General features: G+C 46.1%; 1 protein-coding gene across 1 annotated transcript; it reads right to left on the bottom strand.

Annotated features, from left to right (window-relative positions):
• Window positions 1–11,918: 11,918 nt before the first annotated feature.
• LOC128122986 (GTPase HRas-like) lies at window positions 11,919–12,718 on the bottom strand. The gene has a single exon (XM_052758896.1). It carries the CDS (start codon window positions 12,570–12,572, stop codon window positions 12,006–12,008), a length of 567 nt encoding a protein of 188 aa, XP_052614856.1. The 5' UTR covers window positions 12,573–12,718; the 3' UTR covers window positions 11,919–12,005.
• Between the last annotated feature and the right edge of the window lie 9,446 nt (window positions 12,719–22,164).

Here is a 22,164-nt window from a genome sequence, read left to right as displayed (position 1 = left end):
GTTATCATTGGATATTAATTCATTTTGTAAATTATAGTTTGAGTAATGGTGGCACACACCTTTAATTCCAGACTCAGCAGACAAACCTCTTGAGTTACAGGTCAGCCAGGACTACACAGTGAGATACCCTTGTGCACACACACACACACACACACACACACACACACACACACACACACGTCTTTGTACCACCTGCATCCTGGTGCCAAAAGTTGCCAGAAGAAGGGATTGTGTTCCCAGAAACAGGAGTTACAGAGGGTTGTTAACTACCACATGAGTGCTGAGAACTAAACCTGTGTCCTCTGGAAGAGTGGTCAGTGCTCTTAACTGCAGTCAACAAGGCTGAAAGGAGTTGGAGATCCAGAGCATTCTGACACTTTCCCTTGTTGCCCTCTATGTGAATCTTGTCTCAGAGTTTCCCAAGGATACAAAGGCCTATGCAAAACTTGGTTCAGGAAACCCAGAAAACCGAGGTACCTGACAAATTGAGGAATTTGCACTTGGCATTGTATTGTTGGAATCTCCCTTCAGGTTGTTTTGAGCATATGGAAATTAACTGGCTGAACTGTAATGGAGAGAAATAAAACTGCCTTAGGCGAGGGTATAGTGCTTCAGTCCTTTGAGGCTGGACCCCGCTGTGTGGGGACCTGCCCCACCAGGAACTTAGGTCACCTGTGAAGAGGTGGCCTGGAACTGAGGAAAGGCAAGTGCGCACCGCTCACGGTTGAGCGGTTTCCTAGCCTCCCTCTTACCCGGAGACAATCAGACGCAGCGGGGAGTCAAGTCAAGCAAGAACTCGGTTATTGATAGTCAGTAAGCTTCTTTTATACTAGAAAACCTCCAAACCCTAGGAGGGGGTGAAGGAACAAACCAATCATTTTAAAGGGCACCCTGTTTACAAGTTGTTTATGTCCTGACACTATCTCTTGTTTTTTAGTATCTTATCTTAGCATAAACAACTTGAGCTAACTTCCTTTCTCACCATTTGTATCCACTCTGCGTAAACACCTTAAAGCTTAAGCTCTATTTATCTGAATTTCTCTCGGCACCCTCTTTGCAGCCCATGTATGCCCCACAGATTCCCCCTTTTTGTTTTTTAAATAAGGTGGGCTGTTTACCTGTTTGGCATCCCCCCAGTATAGCTTGCCCTCCTGCAGGTCCAGAGCCAGTCCGTTGGGCCACCAGAGGGAGGTGTTCCCCAGGACATGCCGGTCTCGCCCATCCAGGTTGGCACGTTCGATTTTGGGGTTTTCCCCCCAATCTGTCCAGTACATGAGGCCCATCACAGGGTGCAACACAATGGCCGGGTGTTGGTTCAGGTTCTCAGACACCAGGATCTTTCTGGAGGTGCCATTGAGGCGGGTCACCTCAATTCAGTCCGTGCCTGTATCCGTCCAGTAGAGGTTTCGGGCAACCCAATCCACAGCAATGCCATCAGGATCATTGATCTCAGTGTTTACAAGTGTCTGTGAGCCTGACCCATCCAGATACGCCCTGTGGATAGCCCGCACCTCATCATCTGTCCAGTACACGTAGCCCTCCAGCGGGTCATAGTTGATGGCAATGGCATGCCAGATGTCGCCCACCTGCAGCACTGTGTCTGAAGTCAGGTGTGTCCAGAGAGATCCTTCTCAGGTGCGTCCTCCAGGCCAGCAGCAGTACTTCCCCAGCCCCTGCCTTACACGTCTTGCCATTGTCTTGCAACTGCACACCAGTAGGGCAGGCACAGGAGTAGAAAGGCTCCCTTGGGGACAGCAGGCACAGGTGGGAGCAGCCGCCATTGTCCTCCTCACATCAGTGTGGAAGGGAGGCTGCCGCTCCTGGCTCAGCACCTGAATCTCCATGGGTGAGTAGAGGGCACTGAGGATCTCCTTTTTCTTCTCCCCTGTCCACTTACTGCAGGTGTGGATAGAGCGGGTCTGCCAGTCCGTCCAGTAGAGTGTGTCCCCAGCGAGCGTCAGGCAAAGGGGTGAGTGAGGCTGCCCTCTACCACCTTCTGCCGGAAGGAGCCGCGTCCAGGTTGGAACGGTGGATGAAGCTGAGCTTGGCGTCAGCCCAGTACAGCTTTTCTTCCTCCAGGTCGATGGTCAGCCCATTAGGCCAGTAAATGTCGGAGTCCACAATAATCTTCCGGATACTGCCATCCATCCCCGTCTGCTCGATTTGGGGTGCTTTGTGGGGCGTTTACCCACCAACCCCACAGTTCCCCAGAGTTTTGAGTGTAAGCAGCAGGAAATATTAGATCGAAGGATTTATTGTGGAGAATATTGCGGAGTTAAACAGATAGAAAGTAAAGGATAGCCTTGAGAGGGCCTGGAACCTTTTCCAATGGGCCCTGACTGTCTCTGCCCCAGGGTATTTATAGAGATGCCAAGGGGTGGAGCAAAAGACCTCCTCCCCCAGCACAGCCAAGTGCAGACCATCTCTGACACCTGCACTCAGGCCCGTGGTCCTAATCATCCTCTATGTGGACCTGTGGTGGTATTGTGTTCCCCAAAATATTGTGTACCTTAATAAACTTATCTGGGGTCAGAGAACAGAAAAGCCACAAGATACTTAGGCTAGAAAATGTCAGCACACGCCTTTAATCCTAGCATTCCAGAGACAGAAATCCCTCTGGATCTCTGTGAGTTCAAGGCCACATTGGAAAGGCCAGCCATGGTGACACACGCCTTTAATCCCACAAAGCCAGCCTTTAATCCCAGGGAGTGATGGCAAGAACAGAAAGATACATAAGGTGTGGAGACCAGAAACTAGAAGCATTTGGCTGGTTAAGCATTTGGCCTGGTTAAGCATTCAGGCTTTTGAGCAGCAATTCAGCTGAGACCCATTCTGGATGAGGACTCAGAGGCCTCCAGTCTGAGGAGACAAGACCAGCTGAGGATCCGGTAAGGTGAGATAGCTGTGGCTTGTTCTGTTTCTCTGATCTACCAGCATTGACCCCAATAACTGGCCTCGGGTTTGATTTTATTAATAAGAACTCTTTAAGATTCCTGCTACATGGACCTGCTGGGTAAAACCACGAGGAACCCGAAAACGGGCTCCCAAGGGTCCCCCCTTCTTTATATATAAAAAATAACTAATTATTAATGGCTTACAGCAATCTCCATAGCTGTTACACCTCCCAGTATGGGAGTAGAGGATGATACAGATGGCATTTCTCTTTTGAATTAGGTCCAAGGTGACTACAGCAGTCTTTAGCTGCATCAAGCCTAAACTCTTAAGGCGACTACAAACTTAAAGAATCCCTTAGCTTCATCATTACAATTAACAGGTTAACATAAATATTGCTATACATAGTCACAGTTCTCCCAATCTTACAACTCAAAGCAAACTCTTAACAGAACCATTGAATTAGCATATATGGTGCTATATATAGTCAATTTTCTCAGTCTTACAATTTTAACTCAATCATTTGAATTTTCTTGCTAACAGAACATAGGAAAAACTTCGATGTATTCACATCAAACTTAAATATTTCCTTAACTCCACAAAACCAGGGTGCATTAATATCAATAGGTTTCTGCAAACATAATTCAATCTCATAACTCCTCCTTTTCTTTATAATTTTTTAAACAAAATCTCAAACTAGTTAGAGGAACCCAAACTTATACAATTCCTACAAACCCATATTGAAAAGCAATATTCTCAATCTAACTATTAACACTTTGAAAACTTCTAGCAAAATATCCAAAAGCAGTTTCTTAATAAAACTCTTTACACACTTTAAAAGTAGTCTCTTAGTATACCCCATTTGCATGTCTTACTAACAAAACATGACATTAATCCACTCAAAGAAAATATTTTTTAAATTAAATAGACTAAGGAATATTAACTCTCCCTTTTATAATTTTTTAAGCAAACTCTCAAGCCTAGTTATAAAACCCAAACTTCTGTTTAAACAGTTCCATTTGTAACACAAAACCAGTTCCATAAGTAATTCCATTTTTACATAAACAGTTCCACAAAACAATTCATGAATCACCAGTTAATAAAGCATATGTGCATACACAAAACTGCATCTTGATTCTAGGTAGAAATAAATTTCTTCATTTAAACAGTTCCATTTTTAATCCAATAATTCCAGAAAATAGTTCCCAGGTCATTACTATAAGTAAACTCAAAATTGTCCCATTGCAATGAAATCTTTATTGTTCATTTCATTTCTTAAGTCTTAAAATTCAAATGATAAATTCTGGTACTAGCCTTCCAAATAGGAGAAATCCATAACCAAAATCTTTTTGTAATTTTATCTCATTTTAAGTTCAAAAAGTTCAAACAAAAAATAAATTCTGGTATCAGGCTTTCACTTCCAAATATGAAGAGACGTTTTTCAACCAAAACTTTTTGCAGTTAACAATTTTTGTTCAAACAAGCGTCTCTGCAACTTTTGTTCTCACAGACAGAGACCTTTTTAGGTACAGTAGTATTCTAAACCGCACTGTTTTTCATGTTAGCTCAGGTTTATCTGTGTTGCATTAATTTTCCACAGATCTCAGCTGCAGATGCCTTGTGCTGGTTCTGGTGTCCGCCATTCTTAGCTTCTTAGCGGCTTCTGGAGCTTTTGAAACCATTCAGACTGCCTACTTTGCAGTCTACTGGGACACTAACCTTCTGTGTCTCAGGTTCTTTCACCATATACATTAAGAATAGATTCACCCTAATTGTTGTGCTAGAAACCTCATCCAACTACTGAGGGATCTGGATGCAGAGATCCATGACTAGGCCCTGGGTGGATCTCTGGGAGTCCAATCAACGAGAATGAGGAGGGTTTATATGAGCGAGAATTGTTGAGACCAAGGTTGGATAAAGCACAGGGACAAATAGCCAAATGAATGGAAACACATGAACTATGAACCAATGGCTGAGGGGTCCACACTGGATCAGGCCCTCCGAATGGGTGAGACAGTTGATTGGCTTGATCTGTTTGGGAGGCATCCAGGCAGTGGGACCAGATCTTGTGCTCATTGCATGAGTTGGCTGTTTGAAACCTGGGGCCTATGCAGGATTGTTTGGCTTGGCCTGGGAGGAGGGGACTAGACCTACCTGGACTGAGTCTACCAGGTTGACCTCAGTCTGTGGGGAAGGCTTTGCCCTGGAGGAGATGGGAATGGGGGGGGGGGCGTTGGGGGGAAGGTGAGGGGGACGGGAGGGGGGAGAACAAGGGAATCCGTGACCGATATGTAGAACTGAATTGTATTGCAAAATAAATTAAAATAAATTAAAAAAAAAAATTAAAAAAAAAAAAAAAAAGAATAGATTCACACTTGACATTTACACTTTTTTTTACAAATTCACATATAACATTAATGTCTACTTATGTATACTCTTTAAGGGAACTATAGAACTACTTTAGCAAATATATTTATTACTTCTTATATACTTATCTTATTTCTTTTTAAACTTACATTTGCAACTAGCATCTTTACTTCTTACAAGCTTATTACTACATGTCTTAAGATTACCTTAGATACTTCTTGCAAGCTTATATTCTTAAAGGAACTCTATGGATCTATTTTACAAACTAAAGATTTCTTAACACAGATCTAACAAGACAGAATAATTTCTACAAACTCACATATCTTATTTTCATCTTTTTCTCCTTCTTACTCTTAATCAGCATCACTATCTCTATTAGATTGTCTTAACTAGATAGGAAGTACGTACATCATTTCTAAAGTTTAGAGTTTATAGTCAGCTTTGCTATACAACATGGGGATTTAGTGAGTGTTGTCATTATAGAGTTGTGATAGTTGTTGCTAGGGGACTGTAACCTTCCCAGGATGAAGTCACACTCCAAAGTTGCTAGCTCTCTCAGCTGTTCCGGAACCGGCAGAGATGCACTGTCAGCGGTAAACAGTTTTTAACTAGAGGTTGTCCCTTCACCCAAATTCATAGTAGTTCCCCTAAATGCTTCAATTCAGACAGACGTTTCTATTACAGCAGTACTTTTGGTTTGCTCTACCGAAAAACTTCACTTCACGCTGAGGGTGAAATTACCATATTTAGCTGCTGTAAAGCTCTTTGCCAAACACTGAACAGCTATTAGGTGATATAAAGTATTTTTCTAAAGGAGCTAGTAAAACCAAAAGCGGCACAGCTCCGAACTCTATTTCCCCACTGTTTGCATTAACCAGTGACAAAACCTCAGAAACACTAATCGAGCCACTTTCATTCTGGTTCCTTTATAGGAACATCATTGGAGCTGACCCTTTCTTAGTTCCACGTTCCTTACCAGACACTCTGGTAACCACCAAGCTTCATTCTCCTCTTGTGAAAAAACACAAACATGTCCTTGGTCCTATATTAAAACAGGATCGGGACCCTTCCATAATCCTGAGCAGGGATCTTTCCATTTCGCATTACCCTCAGCTAAAGGATTGGAGTGAGCTCTAATATGGCCCACAAAGCATGGCAGCTTTCTTTTGTGAATAGCGTCTTGAATTGGTTGAAACATTTTGACTTGGTTGTTAGTTCCAATATTTTCACCAAAACTGTTACTATTCAAAGGAGTCAAGAACATAGATGTTCTTTCATGAAATGTATCCTTCATTAGCTTACTTTGAGAAAAAGCATTTTCAGGATTTAGTATTTTCGTTTCATTAGCTTTAACTCCTGATGTTATTAGCAGCTGTTAATATTTAGCATTGATTTTTTTATAAGGAACTTTCAGGTGAAGCAACTCTTTTGTAAGACAGCTAGATTTCTGAAGTTTGTTTCCCATCTATAAAGCAGTCATTTCTTTTTTGAATGCCTGTTTCCTTGTCTCCTTATTAGATTTGCAAAGGAATTACTCATTGCAGTTCGTTCAAAAGGCAAAGAACTTTTTTAATTTCAACATAAGTTTCTTCATATCTAAGACAACATTCAGTGTATAAACTGCTTTCTTTTGCTTTAAGGATTTTTAAAATGGCTTGTTTGCTCTTAAAAGTAGCTTTTTGTCATCCAACTACTGTAAAAATTTGCACAGCTATTAGGGTAAATAAGGCATTTTACCAACGGAGCCCCAAACCGCGAAGCACCTAGTTCCATATCTGTAAGGATTTTGTCCTTAATTGCGTCCTTAATTATGTCATCAGCCTTCGCTGGCTTCCCAGACTAAAAAGTGGGTGGTCCCTCTGTGGGCTCTCTGTCCCCTCTCCTTCCCAGCTACTCGGGAGGCTGAGACAGGAGGATCGCTTGAGTCCAGGAGTTCTGGGCTGTAGTGCGATATGCCGATCGGGTGTCCGCACTAACTTCGCCATCAATATGGTAACCTCCCGGGAGCGGGGGACCACGAGGTTGCCTAAGGAGGGGCCGACGGGGGAAGGAACCGGAAGGAGAGGGGACAGAGAGCCCACAAGGGGCCCACCTGCTTTTTAGGCTGGGAAGCCTGCGAAGGCTGATGACGTATGTAATTAAGGATCAAATCCTTACAGTATCCTTTCAATTTTTCATTGGAACTGACACTTAAACTCTTAGACGATTTTCCTTCTTATTCTTTTAAAAGCTGTATTTTTTTATTTTATTTATTTATTTTTTGGTTTTTCGAGACAGGGTTTCTCTGTGTAGCTTTGCGCCTTTCCTGGAACTCACTTGGTAGCCCAGGCTAAAAGCTGTATTTTAAGTTTACCATGAACGTATTTTCGAGCTAACAAAAGTGTTTCAGGGCAACGTCGCCATCTTTAGCGGAAAAACTACCTTTCCCAGAATGCATTTCCCTTATATCAGTCCATAATAATATCATTTCCCTTATATCAGTCATTTCCCATAGTTCTTTTTTGATCTGAGAGTCAACTTCTAAGTTCTTTTTTACCATACTTGCTTACAAATTCTTGCCCGGGAGTTTTGAACAAAGTTTTTTGCTTTTGCAATGGGAGATTTGAACAAGCATTTTACATTTTCAGCTATGGCACATTGGGAGATTTCTAGTCTCTCCTCAGCTGGCTTCAACAGGTGTCTCTCTTTCATTTGACACTGGCCCCCCAAATCAGAACCGCACCTGCCTCGTTAGCGCGTGTTGAGGTGGGCAATTTCTGATAGCAACTTTCCTCGGGGCTTGTGTTTGCCTTAGCCAGTCAGTGAAAAACAAGATCATGTACAACAGCTTTTCCATAGCTCTTTCAGAGAGATTTTCTCCCACTGATTTTATTCTCATTTTGCTTGTCCCCACCCCCCCCATGCAGAGCTTCAGATATCTCAGGCTGCTCTGATCCTCTGCTAGCTGCCTTTGGAGGTAGGGGTCTTCCTCCCGCCCCCAATCTGCCTCAAACTCTTAGCAGCCTTCACAGGTCATGCATTTTCTGGGGAGGAATCTGTCCCTTCTCTTTCTTCAGAGTCTTTCTCCCTGACAGTATCCAGTTTGGTCTCGGTTTATCCCCTCTACCCCAGAAACAGTTTCCGACACTACAGTGGCGGCTCTCCCTGCTACTGAAGGTAGGGGCTTTTTGTCCGTTTGTTTTCGGGGTCTGTGTGGTTTGCGTACAGACTGAAAATCTAACAAGGGAGGTTTTTGCCATTTCTAAACTCCCGTTAGGACAGGTGCTTTGCCTCATCAGGCCTTCACCTGGCCCAGTCCCCCAATGGGTTGTGTTTGCTTGTCTGGGTGCTCAAGGACAGAGCTTATGCCAGAGGCAATCACCCCTCAGGGCTACACTCCCTCATCTCACCCGGAGTCAGTTGAAACAAAGCTTTTCTCAAAAAGATGCTTTCTCTGACAGAAAAGAAAGCTTTACTCCTGGATAGTTCTGTTCTGTCCTGGCTGGACTCTTTCCCCAGACAGCATTAACTCAGCAGCACAACTGCTTTAGACATAGCTTTACTGTTTTCCCAGAAAGGTCCTTTCTCTGATAGGAAAGCTTTTTTGCAGCTGTGAACCTATCATCCCGGGACTTGTAGGAAAGCAGATAACTGTGCCGTTCCCACTGGCTTTAGCTTTGTTTGTTCATTAGCAATCTTCCCCTGGATCCTGCACCTTCCTGCCTCAGCTCTGTACTCCAGGAAGTTTGCAACTGCAGGAACCCTAGTATCCCCGAAATGCACTCCAACTCAGAGACGCTGGCCAGTCGCCTCTGGGTTTTTGCTCAGGAGCAAGGATACAATGCTAACAGTTTGCATTGCTTCAGGGGATCTTTGCATTAGGACAATTAGGAGCACCTTTTCACAGCTCACTCAGAAACAAAACCCTTGATGCCTCAGCTCTGCTGTAACTGAAAAGCTTGGTTTTTTTGCTTTTCTCAGGTAGTTTCCTGCCCTTTTGGGCTCTCTGTAGCTCTTTACCCACACTCTCCCAAGCGTTTCCCTCAGGGTACTCTGACCCACTGTCTTTTACTGGCTTGAAGAGACAAAGCTTAGAAGAGGTTTTTAGGAAATTGTCCCTGCCTCCTGCATTGCAGGGATGATTTTTAAAGCTTAAAAGAGAACTCAGAGGTTTTGCTGTCTTAAGAGGTTTGTTGTTTTCCCTTAGAGCTAATCACAGGTGGTCCCCATACTAATATCTTCAGGTGATTCTAATTTTTGTCCTTCTGAGAGAGAAAGTTAAAGGCTTTAGTTTTTAAGAGAGCATTTGAAAAAGATTAAGGCTTTTTAGAGAGATTTTCCCCCCAAATTTTCCAAGAAAAGCTTTTTAGTTTAAGAGAAAGTTTTTTTTTTTCCCCCAGGAGAAAGATGAACTTTTCCCAAAACTTCTAAACTTTAAACTTTGACTTCTTACACCCCCATTTTTGCCTCAGGGAGAAAACACTTTCTCCTGCTGCTTGGACTTAGCATTTCAGCTGTCCCCAGGTCAAAAGCTTCCATAGGAAACTTTTTCTTCCCCATAAGCTCAGAGAAGAGCTTTTTTACTACCCGTAAAGCCCAAAGAAAGATTTTCCCCCCAGTTTGTATTCATAGCCCCCAAAGTTAGAAAATTGAAGAGTTTTTCTGTCTAGTTGCCTTACTTATCTTAAATTTTTTTCTATACAGTCTTACACTTCTAAGTTTTTCCTATACTATATTACTACCCTATACCTTATACTTATTTTTCACAGATAGAAATTGAGAAAGGGATAGAAGATAAAAAATTTTGACAGAAGAGAATTTTGCGCTGCAACATCAGACATCCTTCCAGTCTGCTTTCCTTTTCTCTCAAGGATGAAACCCCTGCCTCTCAATAATATATATAAAATATATATTTTCCATAACACCAGCATGCCTTTCCACTGACAGGGCTGACTCAGCACTTTTGCCAAATAAAACTATTATTTTCCTTTATCTTTAGTCCCTATTACTTTGTCTTTAGTCCCTGTTCATTTGTCTTTAGTACCCCCTTTTTTTAGTCCCCCCTTTTTTTCTTTAGTCCCTGTTCATGGCGCCATTCTGTGGGGCATTTACCCATCAACCCCACAGCTCCCCAGAGTTTTCTTGAGTGTGAGCAGCAGGAAATATTAGAAGGATTTATTGCGGAGAATATTGCGGAGATAAACAGATAGAAAATAAAGGATAGCCTCGAGAGGACCTGGAACCTTTTCCAACGGGCCCTGACTGTCTCTGCCCCAGGGTATTTATAGAGATGCCAAGGGGTGGAGCAAAAGACCTCCTCCCCCAGCACAGCCAAGTGCAGACCATCTCAGACACCTGCACTCAGGCCTGTGGTCCTAATCATCCTCTATGCGGACCTGCTGGGTAAAGCCACGAGGAACCCGAGAACGGGCTCCAACAGTGCTTCCCCCCAGTCAGTCCAGTACATGTACCCATGTGCAGGATCCAGGGCAATGGTCCTTGGCTGGTCCAGGTCCTGCCAGAAGAGAACCTTACGGGGCGCTCCATTGAGGTTGGCCACCTCGATGCGGTTGGTCTCCGAGTCTGTCCAGTACAGCTTCTTGCCTACCCAGTCACGGGCCAGGCCATCCAGTGACAGGAGGCCAGAGATGACACGCTCTGTGTAGCAGCTCCAGTCTGGTTCAGGTAGGCCTGTTTGATGGCCTCCTCGCTCACATCTGTCCAGTACACAGCACCCTTGGCGAACTGGAAGTCGACAGCGGCCGCATCATCCAGGCTGCTGGCCACAATGGTGGACTCCAGCTTCATTCCACCTGCATCCATAAGGCGCACATCCCAGCGGTTGGCAAACAGCAGGAGTGGTGAGGCCTCGGCAGGGGCCAGGCTGCCGCCGCTGCCACCATCTCCATGTCATCCGCCGGCCGGGAGCACATGGCTCCCGGCGCCTCCTGCACATACTTCTCCCAGTTCAGGGCCCAGCGAGTGTTCACCTTTAAGCTGTGAGGGAGCTACACGCTGGGAAGGAGTCTTTGATGAAGGAGAAGTACACACAGGCGCAGCCTTTCCAATGACATCTGTCCTCCCGCTGGGTTGCGGACCCCTGGAAGACCTGGAGGAAGATGTAAGCAAAGGGAAGCTACCATTGCAAATGTTGAGCGGTTCCCAGGAACTGTGGTCCAAGTTTTTGGTTGAGGTAGAGAAGGTCAGTGTCCTCATGGATGTCCTCATGCAGCCGTGTGTGGAAAGATGCTGGCCCAAGTGAAAGCTGGGGACTTCTTCAGGAGCATAGAGCAGAGGTATGTCATCCGGCTGGTCCACATACAGCCTCTCTTAGTAAGCATCCATTGAGAAGTAGAGGTCCAGTGGGGTTTTGCTCAGCAGCAGCAGCAGCAAAGACAGTTTTAGTCCCAGTCCCGGGGCGCTGGACATTGCTTTCGCCGTTGGCTGTGCGTGCGGGGGCTGCGGCGGAAGGGCAGGTGGGTCTATGGCGGTGGGGTGCGACCACACCAAAGGCCATCTCGGTATAGTCACCATTGTCCCCAGGCTCCGAGGACATTGAGGAGCCAGTAGAGGGGCCCTGGGAAGTGGTAGTGGATACTGGAAGCAGGTGGTAGAGTTCTCCTGGGGTGGGTGTCAGAGGCTGCTGTAGGGAAGATAGGGAGGCAGAAGGATGTGGGGGCAGCGGTGGTGTGGGAACGAGATCTCTGGGCTGTAGCAGGAGCCAGGAGGAGCAGGACGACCATCAGCTGGAGTACCGTCATCTGATGTCACAATAGCACACACTTGCAGCTCATGTAGCCAGGGCCTCTCTTATCAGGAGGGTTTAGCTCCCGTAGTTTGTGTTGCTGAATCTCACGTACAAGTGTGTAGAAGGCATCCTCCACACCCTGCCGGGTCCTGGCTGAGGTTTCGATGTAGGGGATGCCATAGCTGCGGGCAAGGTCCTGGGCCTGCCAAGATTTAACAGTACGAGTGGCCAGGTCACACTTGTTCCCCACCAGCACCATTGGCACATCATCCGAGTCCTTTATCCGTTTGATGTGCTCCCTGTACTGATGGATGTTGTTAAAGGACTTGGTGCTGTTGATGGCAAACACACAGAGGAAACCCTCCCCTGTGTGGATGCATTGGTCTCTCACAGTACCACATTCCTCCCAACCTGCTAGGATGTCCAGCAGACATGCATCCCCATCAATGACCACCTGTTTCCAATAGACATCCTCTATGGTGGGGTCATATTCATCCACAAAATTATTCTGGATCAGCTGGATGGTCAGGTCACTCTTTCCCACACCTCCAGCACCCACCACCACAAGCCTGTATTCTGTCATCATTTTTTGTAGGGACTGTCACTCCAGGAGCTCCTGCCCCACAAGGGGCACGAAGGAGTGGCTGGGGAGCAGAAGGCCCTGATTGGGGCCCGATTGGAGGATTGGAGTGTCCTTGTAGTCCTGAGGCCAGAGTGTAATGGCCTCAGGGTGCAGAATAACTGAATATGGGTGCTAACAGCTATTTATCAGATGATATTTGGCTCTGGGGTTAACTCCCTGTGTTTGTAAAAGGGGGTGCCTTTAGGAAGCGTTGACAAACCTATGTTATTTTTTCCTTGTTAGTCAACCTGACCTTGGGCATCTTCCTGTTGTGGAGGGGTGGGAAGAAATTTTAGGTTTCTGGCTGGGAGCCAGATTGGGGCTGTTTCTCCAAAGGGGAAGATGCAACCATACCCCCTCCCCATAGTAAGCAGGGGATCTGGTCCCCTCCACTGAAGTGTTAGAGGGTCCCTCCATTGTACTTGAATCTGAGGTTTGGGGTTTGATTGATCCCAATGTTTTTGAAATCTGGTTTCATTGGCTCCTTTGGACAGATTCAAAATATTAATAGTGAATAAGGCCTGATGTAACTGAATATGGGGGGTTACTCCCCCTTTTTGTTTCAAAAGCTGTTCTTTAAGGCATTGGTGGTTTCTTTCAATGATTGCCTGCCCTTGAGGATTGTGGGGGATTCCTGTGGTGTGTTTTAAATGCCATTGCTCAAAGAACTCTGTCATGGCCCTGCTGGTGAAGCAAGGTCCATTATCTGTTTTAATTTGTGATGGTAGGCCCAGAGTAGCAAAACATTGAAGGAAATGGAAATGTGCGTGTTTGGTCCTTTCTCCCGTGTGGGCTGTGGCCCAGCAGGCCCCTGAAAAGGTGTCTATTGATACAAAAATGTACTTAAGTTTGCCAAAGGGCGAAAAATGAGTAACATCAGTTTGCCAAAGGACATTTGGCTTCAGCCCTCTAGGGTTGACCCCTGGTGTCTGTAGGGGAGGCACTCTGAGAAAGGGCTGGCAGGCCTTGCATGTATGTATTATTTTTTTGATATCTTTAACAGGTGTGTGAGGGAATCTATGTTGCAAGCCCGTCCAATTAAGGTGGGTCAGGTCATGCAAGTTAGTGACCTCCTGTAATGTAAGCATTTGGGTCCCAGAGGCCAATTCATCCACCCACCTATTCCCCCTAGCCAAGAACCCTGGAAGCCTGGAGTGCCCTCTCAGGTGTGACACATCCCCTGAGGCTCATTAACGGAGAGATGGGGTTTGCATCCAGGCGAGTGTGTGCCTGGGGCAAAGGTGGTAGCAAATTCACCACATATAGGCTGTCAGAATATAGACTGAAAGGCCCCTGAACATTTTGAAGGGCCATGATAACTGCCAACATTTCTTTATATTGTGCTGATCCCTGGCAGGGTCTGAACTCCTGCACGTCTGGGGAGTCCCGATCATCTCAGAAAACGGCGAAGACTGAGCCTGCTCTGCCCCCATCTGTGAATACATGAAGGGCATCTGGGATGAGTCCTGATGGGAACAGTTGAGGAAGTTTTAACGGGAGTCTCCAGAGCATGACTGTCCATGGGGAAGGCCCATAATGGCAGCCAAGGGACCCTAAGAACCCTTCAAGGGAGAGTGCAAGCCAGACATTAGCTCTGGAAAGCCATTCCACATCAGCCATCCGAAAAGGGAAGACAATAGATTGAGGGTCAATTCCAAAGTGTCTCTGGGCTTGTGTTCTACCTCTGATTACAGCATCTGCAAGCTGATCAGCCTGAGAGTACACTCACGGCACGCTCCCCAGGGAGGTGTGGACCCATTCAATAGGCTCTCCCTCCTGTACCAGTACCGCTGAGATTAGGGTGGCAGTTGTGAATAACCAGAGGGAGATGGGAAGATCAATAGAATATCTCCTTAGGAAGACCTTATCAAGGGTCTCCTGAATCTGCAGGAGAATGGCCCGATGTTCAGGTGTGAGGACAATGATATCCTGAGGTTTCTTGCCTTTCAGCAAGGAGAACAAGGGTACAAGGTCCTCTTTGGAAATGGGAATCCAGGGCAGTAACCAGTTGATTTCTCCCAGAACACTCTGTAACTGAGTTAGGGTCAAGGACGCAGGGACATCCAGCTTGGGCTTGAGTGGGCATGCTTGGGTCAGAGTAATCTCTGTACCAAGAATCTTAAAGGGTGCCACCCTCTGAACTTTGTTGGGGGCTACTGTGAATCCTCCTTTCTGTAGTTGTTCTAGCACTTTGTATACCAGATCTTGTAAGTGGGAGGGGTCCCTATGTCCCAAAATGATGTCATCCATATAGATATATGTAAGTGACCCATCCTTCCTTAACAGGGGCCCTAATAAGGTGGCTAGGTATTGTTGACAGAAAGCTGGGCTATTGGCCATTCCCTGGGGTAACACAGTCCACTCAAACCTCTGATCAGGTTGAGAAAAATTAAGGGAAGGAATGGAGAAGGCAAATTTAGAACAGTCGTCTGGGTGGAGGGGAATAGAGAAAAAACAGTCCCTAACATCTATTACCACTGGGGCATACTCAGCAGGTATGGCTGGGACCCAGGGCAAACCCCTCAGAGGGGTGCCCACCAATTCCATCCTTTCATTTACTCTTCTTAGGTCCTGAAGCATATGCCAGGCTCCAGAGGCCTTTTTGATGACAAAAACAGGTGTATTCCAAGGGCTCATGGAAGGGCGTACATGCCCAAGGTCCAGTTGTTCCTTGACTAGAATATGAAGCTGTTAGTTTTTCAGCTGCGTTGTGTTCTTACCCTGCAAGGAAATGCCACGAAACACGACAGAATCCGCTAACAAGAGTTTTATTAAAGGTAAAGGGACAGAGAGTGAACAGGCCTGCGGGAAACACGTGTGTGGAGAAGAAGGAACCAGGAACATGGTGCCAGATTTTAAAGGCTGGGCGTGGACAGATCAGCGTCACTACTACAAGCAAGCGCGTAGATCACATGGCCATGTTGCGCGCCTACGTGGCTAGTGGAACGTCACGGATCTTGGTCACGCAAGATGCCCTGACCCAGAAATGGCTATCCTGACCTGGACCTGGCTAGGCGGAAGTGTCCGCCAGGCATATGCAAACACACCTGACCGTGGGGGCTTGTTGTAAATCTTTCAGAAGCACCTCTAGCTTAGGTCTAGTAAGTGGCCACTGCTCCACCCATATCGGGTTACCCAGTTTCCACCTAATAGGGGGTAACTGGGGGGCAGTGGCCTCTAGGATTGGGGGTAGACCCAAGTAGGCTTATTAGGGTCATTCCTGTAATGGGCGAAGAAGTCCTCACCCTTTATCTTCTCTATTCCCCATCCCTTGCCTTGGGCTTCTTCTTCCTCCAAAATGTCATCATAAAAGGCCCGATGGTGAGCACTGCATCCCTTTGGGATAACATGTCCTGTCCCAGAAGGTTGGCCGTGAGGTTATCTGCCACAAGCGGGTGTATCTTGCCCTGTTCTCCATCTGGGCTGGTCCATTTAAGGAGTACAACCATCTCAAAGGACTGGGTGTTCCCCCCCACCCCAAGTTTTTGGGGTCCAGCTGCTAAGTCCTAATGAGGGGGCACCTCCTCCTGGCGGATTACTGTCCTGTCAGCTCCTGTATCCACTAGAAAGTGGAACCTTTTTCCACCTGTAACAACACTCATCTTGGGGCGGTGACCTGGGGTCAAGGGAATGGTCTAGTTGGCATGGGCCACTCTGGAGGGCCGTGCCTGCCCCCTCTTAAGGGGGACTCCTCCTTTGGTTGACGGGGCTAGAGGGCACCCCTGTTCTAGTTTAAAGGCTTCCCATCGATATCAAACTTTGATCTACAGTCTTTTCTCCAATGATATCCCTTCTGACACCTAGGACAGGGGGTGGTAGGGTGCCTTATTTCTCCTGACCGACCTAAGGCCTTTTTTTGGCCATTGGGAGGCTGTTGCAGAGGACACTCTCGCTTTAAATGTCCCTCCTGCCCACATCTAAAGCAGGCCCCCAGGGTCGTAGGCTTCGCAGTCCCCTGACTCTGGGTTGCCAGGGTTCGTGAAAAAGCTTCAGTCAGGGCAGCCGTCTGAGATTGCAACGCTAAGGCCAGCGTCTGGTTCTGGTGATGCTGGGTGCCTAGATCTTGTGTGGCTACCACTCACCGGCCCATGGAAGTCTCTTTCAGCCCTGCACAGGCAGCACGGTGTTCTGAATTCATTCCATCCCAGATCAGACTCTTTATAAATTGGTCCCAGAGGGGTCCAGTTGGTAGTTTGTGATTAATGCTTTGTTGGACCCAGTCTATAAATTCTGATAGGGTCTCATTGGGCTTCTGCCTGACTCCAGCTATGGGGGATTCTGTAGGTCCCTCATCTAGCTTACCCCAGGCTGCTAGTCCTGCCTGTTGCACCTGGTCTCAGTGTGGCGCTGGGACCACGGCCTGCTGGACCCCAGAAGAGTACCCGTCAGCAGTTCCTGCCAACATGCCGTAAGTAATCGGGATCGCGGGCTGAGCAGCTCGTTGGCCTCTGCTCGGACTCTACATTCCTCCTTATAGTGGGCACACCATTTGATACATTGGGTGCTTGAGAGGACAGCCTTAGCCAGGTCCAGCCATTCCTTGGGGACACAAGGATTATACGCAATACCCTGCAGTAGGATCTGGGACCAAGGGGCATTTGGCCCATCCTCTGCCACTGCCTTGTGGAGTTCCTTAAGGTCTTTAGCCTCCCATGGGTACCATTCTTGTGGCCTATTAGGGCCGGGGGCCAGATTAACGGAAAATGCCTTGAGGGTCTGTTCTTGGGGCCCTGTGCCACTGGCTCCCCGATCCCTGGCTGATGGCCAGTCATAGGTACCCCAGTCACATAAGTCCCTTCTAGGGGTAGTATATGGCAAGGAGCATCCCCCGTTTCAAGGATATAAGGCAGGGGGCCCTGCTCCTTCGGGGCATATGGATCATAAGGGCAGAGGGGGTGACTTTAAACTTGGTCTCTTCACCCTCCTGGTCCTCTTTGCCTTCCCTGGCTTCCCCTGGCTCTTGGGGATTTTTTGGAAAAATAGCATTACCCATACTGAGGGTTTCACTTACCCTGGAAGACCGCTTGGCCTCAGCCAAAGTACTTCAAGTCCCACATTTAGGGCACCAGCTGTGGGGACCTGCCCCACCGGGAACTTAGGTCACCTGTGAAGAGGTGGCCTGGAACTGAGGAAAGGCAAGTGTGCGCCGCTCACGGTTTCCCAGCCTCCCTCTTACCCGGAGACAATCAGACGCAGCGGGGAGTCAAGTCAAGCAAGAACTCGGCAGTAAGCTTCTTTTATACCAGAAAACCTCCAAGCCCTAGGAGGGGGTGAAGGAACAAACCAATCATTTTAAAGGGCACCCTGTTTACAAGTTGTTTATGTCCTGACACTATCTCCTGTTTTTCAGTATCTTATCTTAGCATAAATAACTTGAGCTAACTTTCTTTCTTACCATTTGTATCCACTCTCTGTGTAAACACCTTAAAGCTTAAGCTCTATTTATCTGAATTTCTCTCTGTAGATGTATCCAACCTTCTTATTAAATAAGAAACACAGAACCAATGCAAAGAAGAAAGCCAAGAGGTCAGAGCTAAGAGCTAAAACCTTACCCTTCCTCCTGCGGTGGTCCTACCTCTCCGAACCAGAACCACCCCTGTGTTAAAGTCTTTATATAGAGTTCCTGTCCTGCCTTCTCATTGGTTGTAAACCCAACCACATGACCGCCTCCTCACGGCCTGTCTGTATAGGCCTCCAGGTTTTCCATGATTGGTATTAAGATTAAAGGTATGTGTATCCAATAATGGCTGTATCCCTGAACACACAGAGACTTACCCAGCTCTGCCTACCAAGTGCTGGAATTACAGGCATATGCCACCACTGCCTGCTTTCCTATGGCTTGCTAATAGCTCTGACCCCTGGGCAACTTTATTTATTAACATACAAATAACATTTTAATACAAATAAAATATCACCCTCGGCACCCTCTTTGCAGCCCATGTATGCCCCACAGATTGTTTGATCCATATTGTTAATAATTGGTGAGTTGCATTAACATGTTACTTGAGATCTATAAAAAAAGGATCCTATTTTTAAGATTTTATAAAAATACTCCAAAGTATTGCCTAAAGTTACCTCTTAAAATCCTATAGAGATTGTATTTAATGCTTTTATAGATGGCATATGTAAAAAGGACCATAGAAATAGAAGCTGGTGATAGAATTGCTCAATTATTATTGCTTTTGTATCTTAAAGGCAAAGTGTGTCTATATACAGAACTGGAGGCTTTGAAAGTAAAGGAAAAAAGATGTTTTGGCAAACAGTTATCAATGATGAACAGCCTAAATTAAAAGTAAAATTATATGGGATTGAGATGGAAGGATTATTGGATTCTGGTGCTGGATGTATCTATAGTTTCATAAGAATCCAGGGATCCCATCTGGCCTTTACAAGAAGTCTCCACTCAATTTGTAGGCATTTGAACCTTGTCTCAAGTAAAACAGAATGTAGAATGGTTTAAATGTATATGGCTGATACAGCCATGAATTTATGGGTAAGAGATTTGTTACAGCAAAGGGGATCTCAAATTAATATTCCTACAATTTCAGAAACAGCTTGTAAATTGATGTTTAAATTGATGTTTAATAGAAAAGAGCATTGGAAAAAATTAAAAGGATAGGTTACAGTCTATGCAGGTTATACAAAGGCAAAATAGGACAGAAATTGGCTATCCAAATATAGAGTCGGGGCCATTGTCAATAGCCCAACTTTGTGTCAATATTTTGTAAATCAGCTACTAAAAATGATATGTAAACAATTTCCTCAATCTATTATTTATCGTTATATGAATGATATTTTATTGGCTGCTTCTGATACAGATACCTTAGAAAGAATGTTTAATATAGTAGTGTTAGAATTCTGTCCCCACTCCAGCTGCATGGCCACACATGCACAGTTCAGCAGGTAAGCAAGGGGTCTTGCATCTTACATCATCAGTGTGCACTGGTGATTTCGTGCGGATGGCATGGTCACACAATCAGTGCATGCATGGCGTAGCTCTGTAAGCCCACCTGCACGTGTTCATGGGAGTCCTTAAAAAGCCGGACACAGATTCCTCCCCTTCCTCTCTGTTCTCTCCTGCCCCCACTATCTGTCTTTCTCCCCCGCCCTCTGCATGTGTGTCTCTCCCAGGCCTGGTTCTTTTGTCCCCACCCCCAATAAAGCTCTGATACTGGGTTTTGTCGTGGCCTCATGACCTTTCTGCGTGGTAACCAGAGCAGCTTATCATTTTTAACATTGATGCCTTGAAGGGACAGTCTCTTCCGGCACTCTGCGTCTGGGGCTCTGTGTCCGGGGCTCTGCATCCAGAATCCTGTACTGCAGTTACTGGACCCACGAATGCCCGCTCAGCTTTTTTCATTTGCCTAGCTGCCAGACTGCTCCGTACACCACACCTGCTAACCAGAATTGTGAGTTTTTCCCTTTCTGATCCCCCACCATTTCCCGAGACTGTAGCCTGAGATGCATTTCTTGCACTGGACCCCCAGGGGGTCCTTGGCTGCATATGATGACACATTCTCTCTTGAGGAAGTGTTGAATGCTGTCTGGACTCCCAGGGAGTCCTCTGATACCTAACCCAGCCCTTACCCCTTCTGTGACCGCAATTCAGGTAATTTGTGCTGTTAATGCCAGTCCACAGGCTGCCTATCCTCAAGGACGCTTGACATAAGAGCCTGGGATCCCGTTTGTTTTTTTAATTTTTATTCTCTCAGCTGTAGTCATGGGACATGGAGGCTTCCTCATTGTGATTCCATTCCTCCTCTGACAAATCTTAAATGTCCTCAGACACCAGTAAATTTGGTCATGTAATGGCTGCTTGAACCCCGATATTTCATGGGAATTATCTAAGTTCTGCCAGCAAACGGCAAGTGAAAAGAGTTACCTTATCCCCATGCGTTTACCTAACTTCTAAACCTTCCCTTTCTGACTCTCTCTTTTCTGCCCACTTGCATTCCTGAACCTAAGGAATTTCTGACTCCAAAGAAACTTATCTGTTCTCCACTACCAGACGGGCCTAAGCAAGACAGGTCTGGAAGCAGGCTAGGATGCATGCATATAAGTTTACGATCAGGACCCATGTGGGGAATCACAATAATCTGGATGGCTCTTTAGCCAGAGATCAGTTTCCAGCCTGCCTCCTAGCAGGTCTTCCTAAAGCTGTCCTCAAGCCACCAAACTACCAAAAAAAAAAAAAAAAAAAAAAAAAAATCAAGACATGGAATAAAACCCATCTCTTGTCTCCCAGAGCTCCCTGACCTTAGGGCTAAAACTTAAGCATCTGGAGAGCAAGGCTCCTGACCCCACAGGCAGAAGTTTCAGCTGTGGAATTTAAGGTGGACCATGGGAGAGACGAGAAAGCCTGTGAAGAGAATTGCCAAATGCTGGCACATGCCATCTGAGCAGCTGCATAAGGGCTTCCAGGTCCCTGTTTTAAATGTGTGCAACAAAAGGCCACGCGGACTAGTGTGTGCCCTGCTAGGCCATCAATTGAGTCTTGTTCAAAGTGCCACCTAGAGAGATAACTGACCAGCTGGTTGCCCCTGGGCAGTGAGTGGCATCCTAGGCTTGGCCACAGGCTCACAGGGAACCCAGGATGTAGCATGGAGGTGATTTGTTTTCTTCCTGTTGGACACCGAGCCACTTAATCAGTCCTGAGGGAGTTTGGGGTCCCATCTCTCCTCATTTCTCTATTGTCGGGGTAGAGGGACAGCCTTACCCACCTCACCAGACTTAATTGTACTTTCAGGGTTACTTAATGGGAAAAGATTTCCCAGCTAAGGTAGGAGCTTTCATTTCATTTGCTCCCTCCACGTGCCTCACTCCAGACCGGGCAGCAGTGCTTCTCTTCCTCGTGCCCAGTGACACAGACAGGGCCCTGCTCTCTGCCTTGTCCCTAATTCCAGAAGAATGAGGTCTCACCCCACAAGCTTTTTTCTTCCTGGATCCCTCTTCTAATTAACTACTCAGCTAATTGTTACAGGATCACCATAGAGCCGGAATCCAAGGACCATCAAATATATACCCAGATGGTAAAGGAACAGTAACAGCTAAAAAGTATTTACACCCGCAGACCAAAAGGGTCTGGGCCCTGCAAAAAAACAGACTTTAATATAACCATCCATTACTGTTCAATGCTCTCAGCAATTGATCACCTGTGTCTCCTGGATGCTAATAAAGGAAACAGGTGTCTTAAAATTATCTGTCCCTAATAAAGCTTATCTCAGTTAAAATTAAGAACATGTTCCAATCTCTCTCTCTCTCTCTCTCTCTCTCTCTCTCTCTCTCTCTCTCTCTCTCTCTCTTTCTCTCTCATTAACACTAACCAATATAAACAGAGTACAAAACACTACAATGGTCACCAGCCCAAGACTTTAATTTTTCTCATGGCTGCTTCTTAATATGTTTAAATTTTTTCCTAAGCTCCAGAAACTAGCTAAAACCCATCTGAAAGGTCAGATCTACTTCAAGATAAGTGCCAAACCCAAACTTTCCTGGTCTTGGGACCCCCTCTATCATCCTGGGAAACCCCCAAAGGAAGATATAAAAAAAATTCTTT

This window comes from Peromyscus californicus, unplaced genomic scaffold (genome assembly GCF_007827085.1).
Source record: "Peromyscus californicus insignis strain IS unplaced genomic scaffold, ASM782708v3 Scaffold_3__1_contigs__length_106647218, whole genome shotgun sequence".
In the NCBI taxonomy this organism is placed as follows: Eukaryota; Metazoa; Chordata; class Mammalia; order Rodentia; family Cricetidae; genus Peromyscus; species Peromyscus californicus.
This window is presented reverse-complemented; position numbering and strand designations above follow the sequence as displayed.

What these genes read in the sequence shown, in the direction of transcription:
- LOC128122986 (XM_052758896.1), bottom strand. Translation starts at nt 12,572, where the DNA reads ATGATGACAGAATACAGGCTTGTGGTGGTGGGTGCTGGAGGTGTGGGA.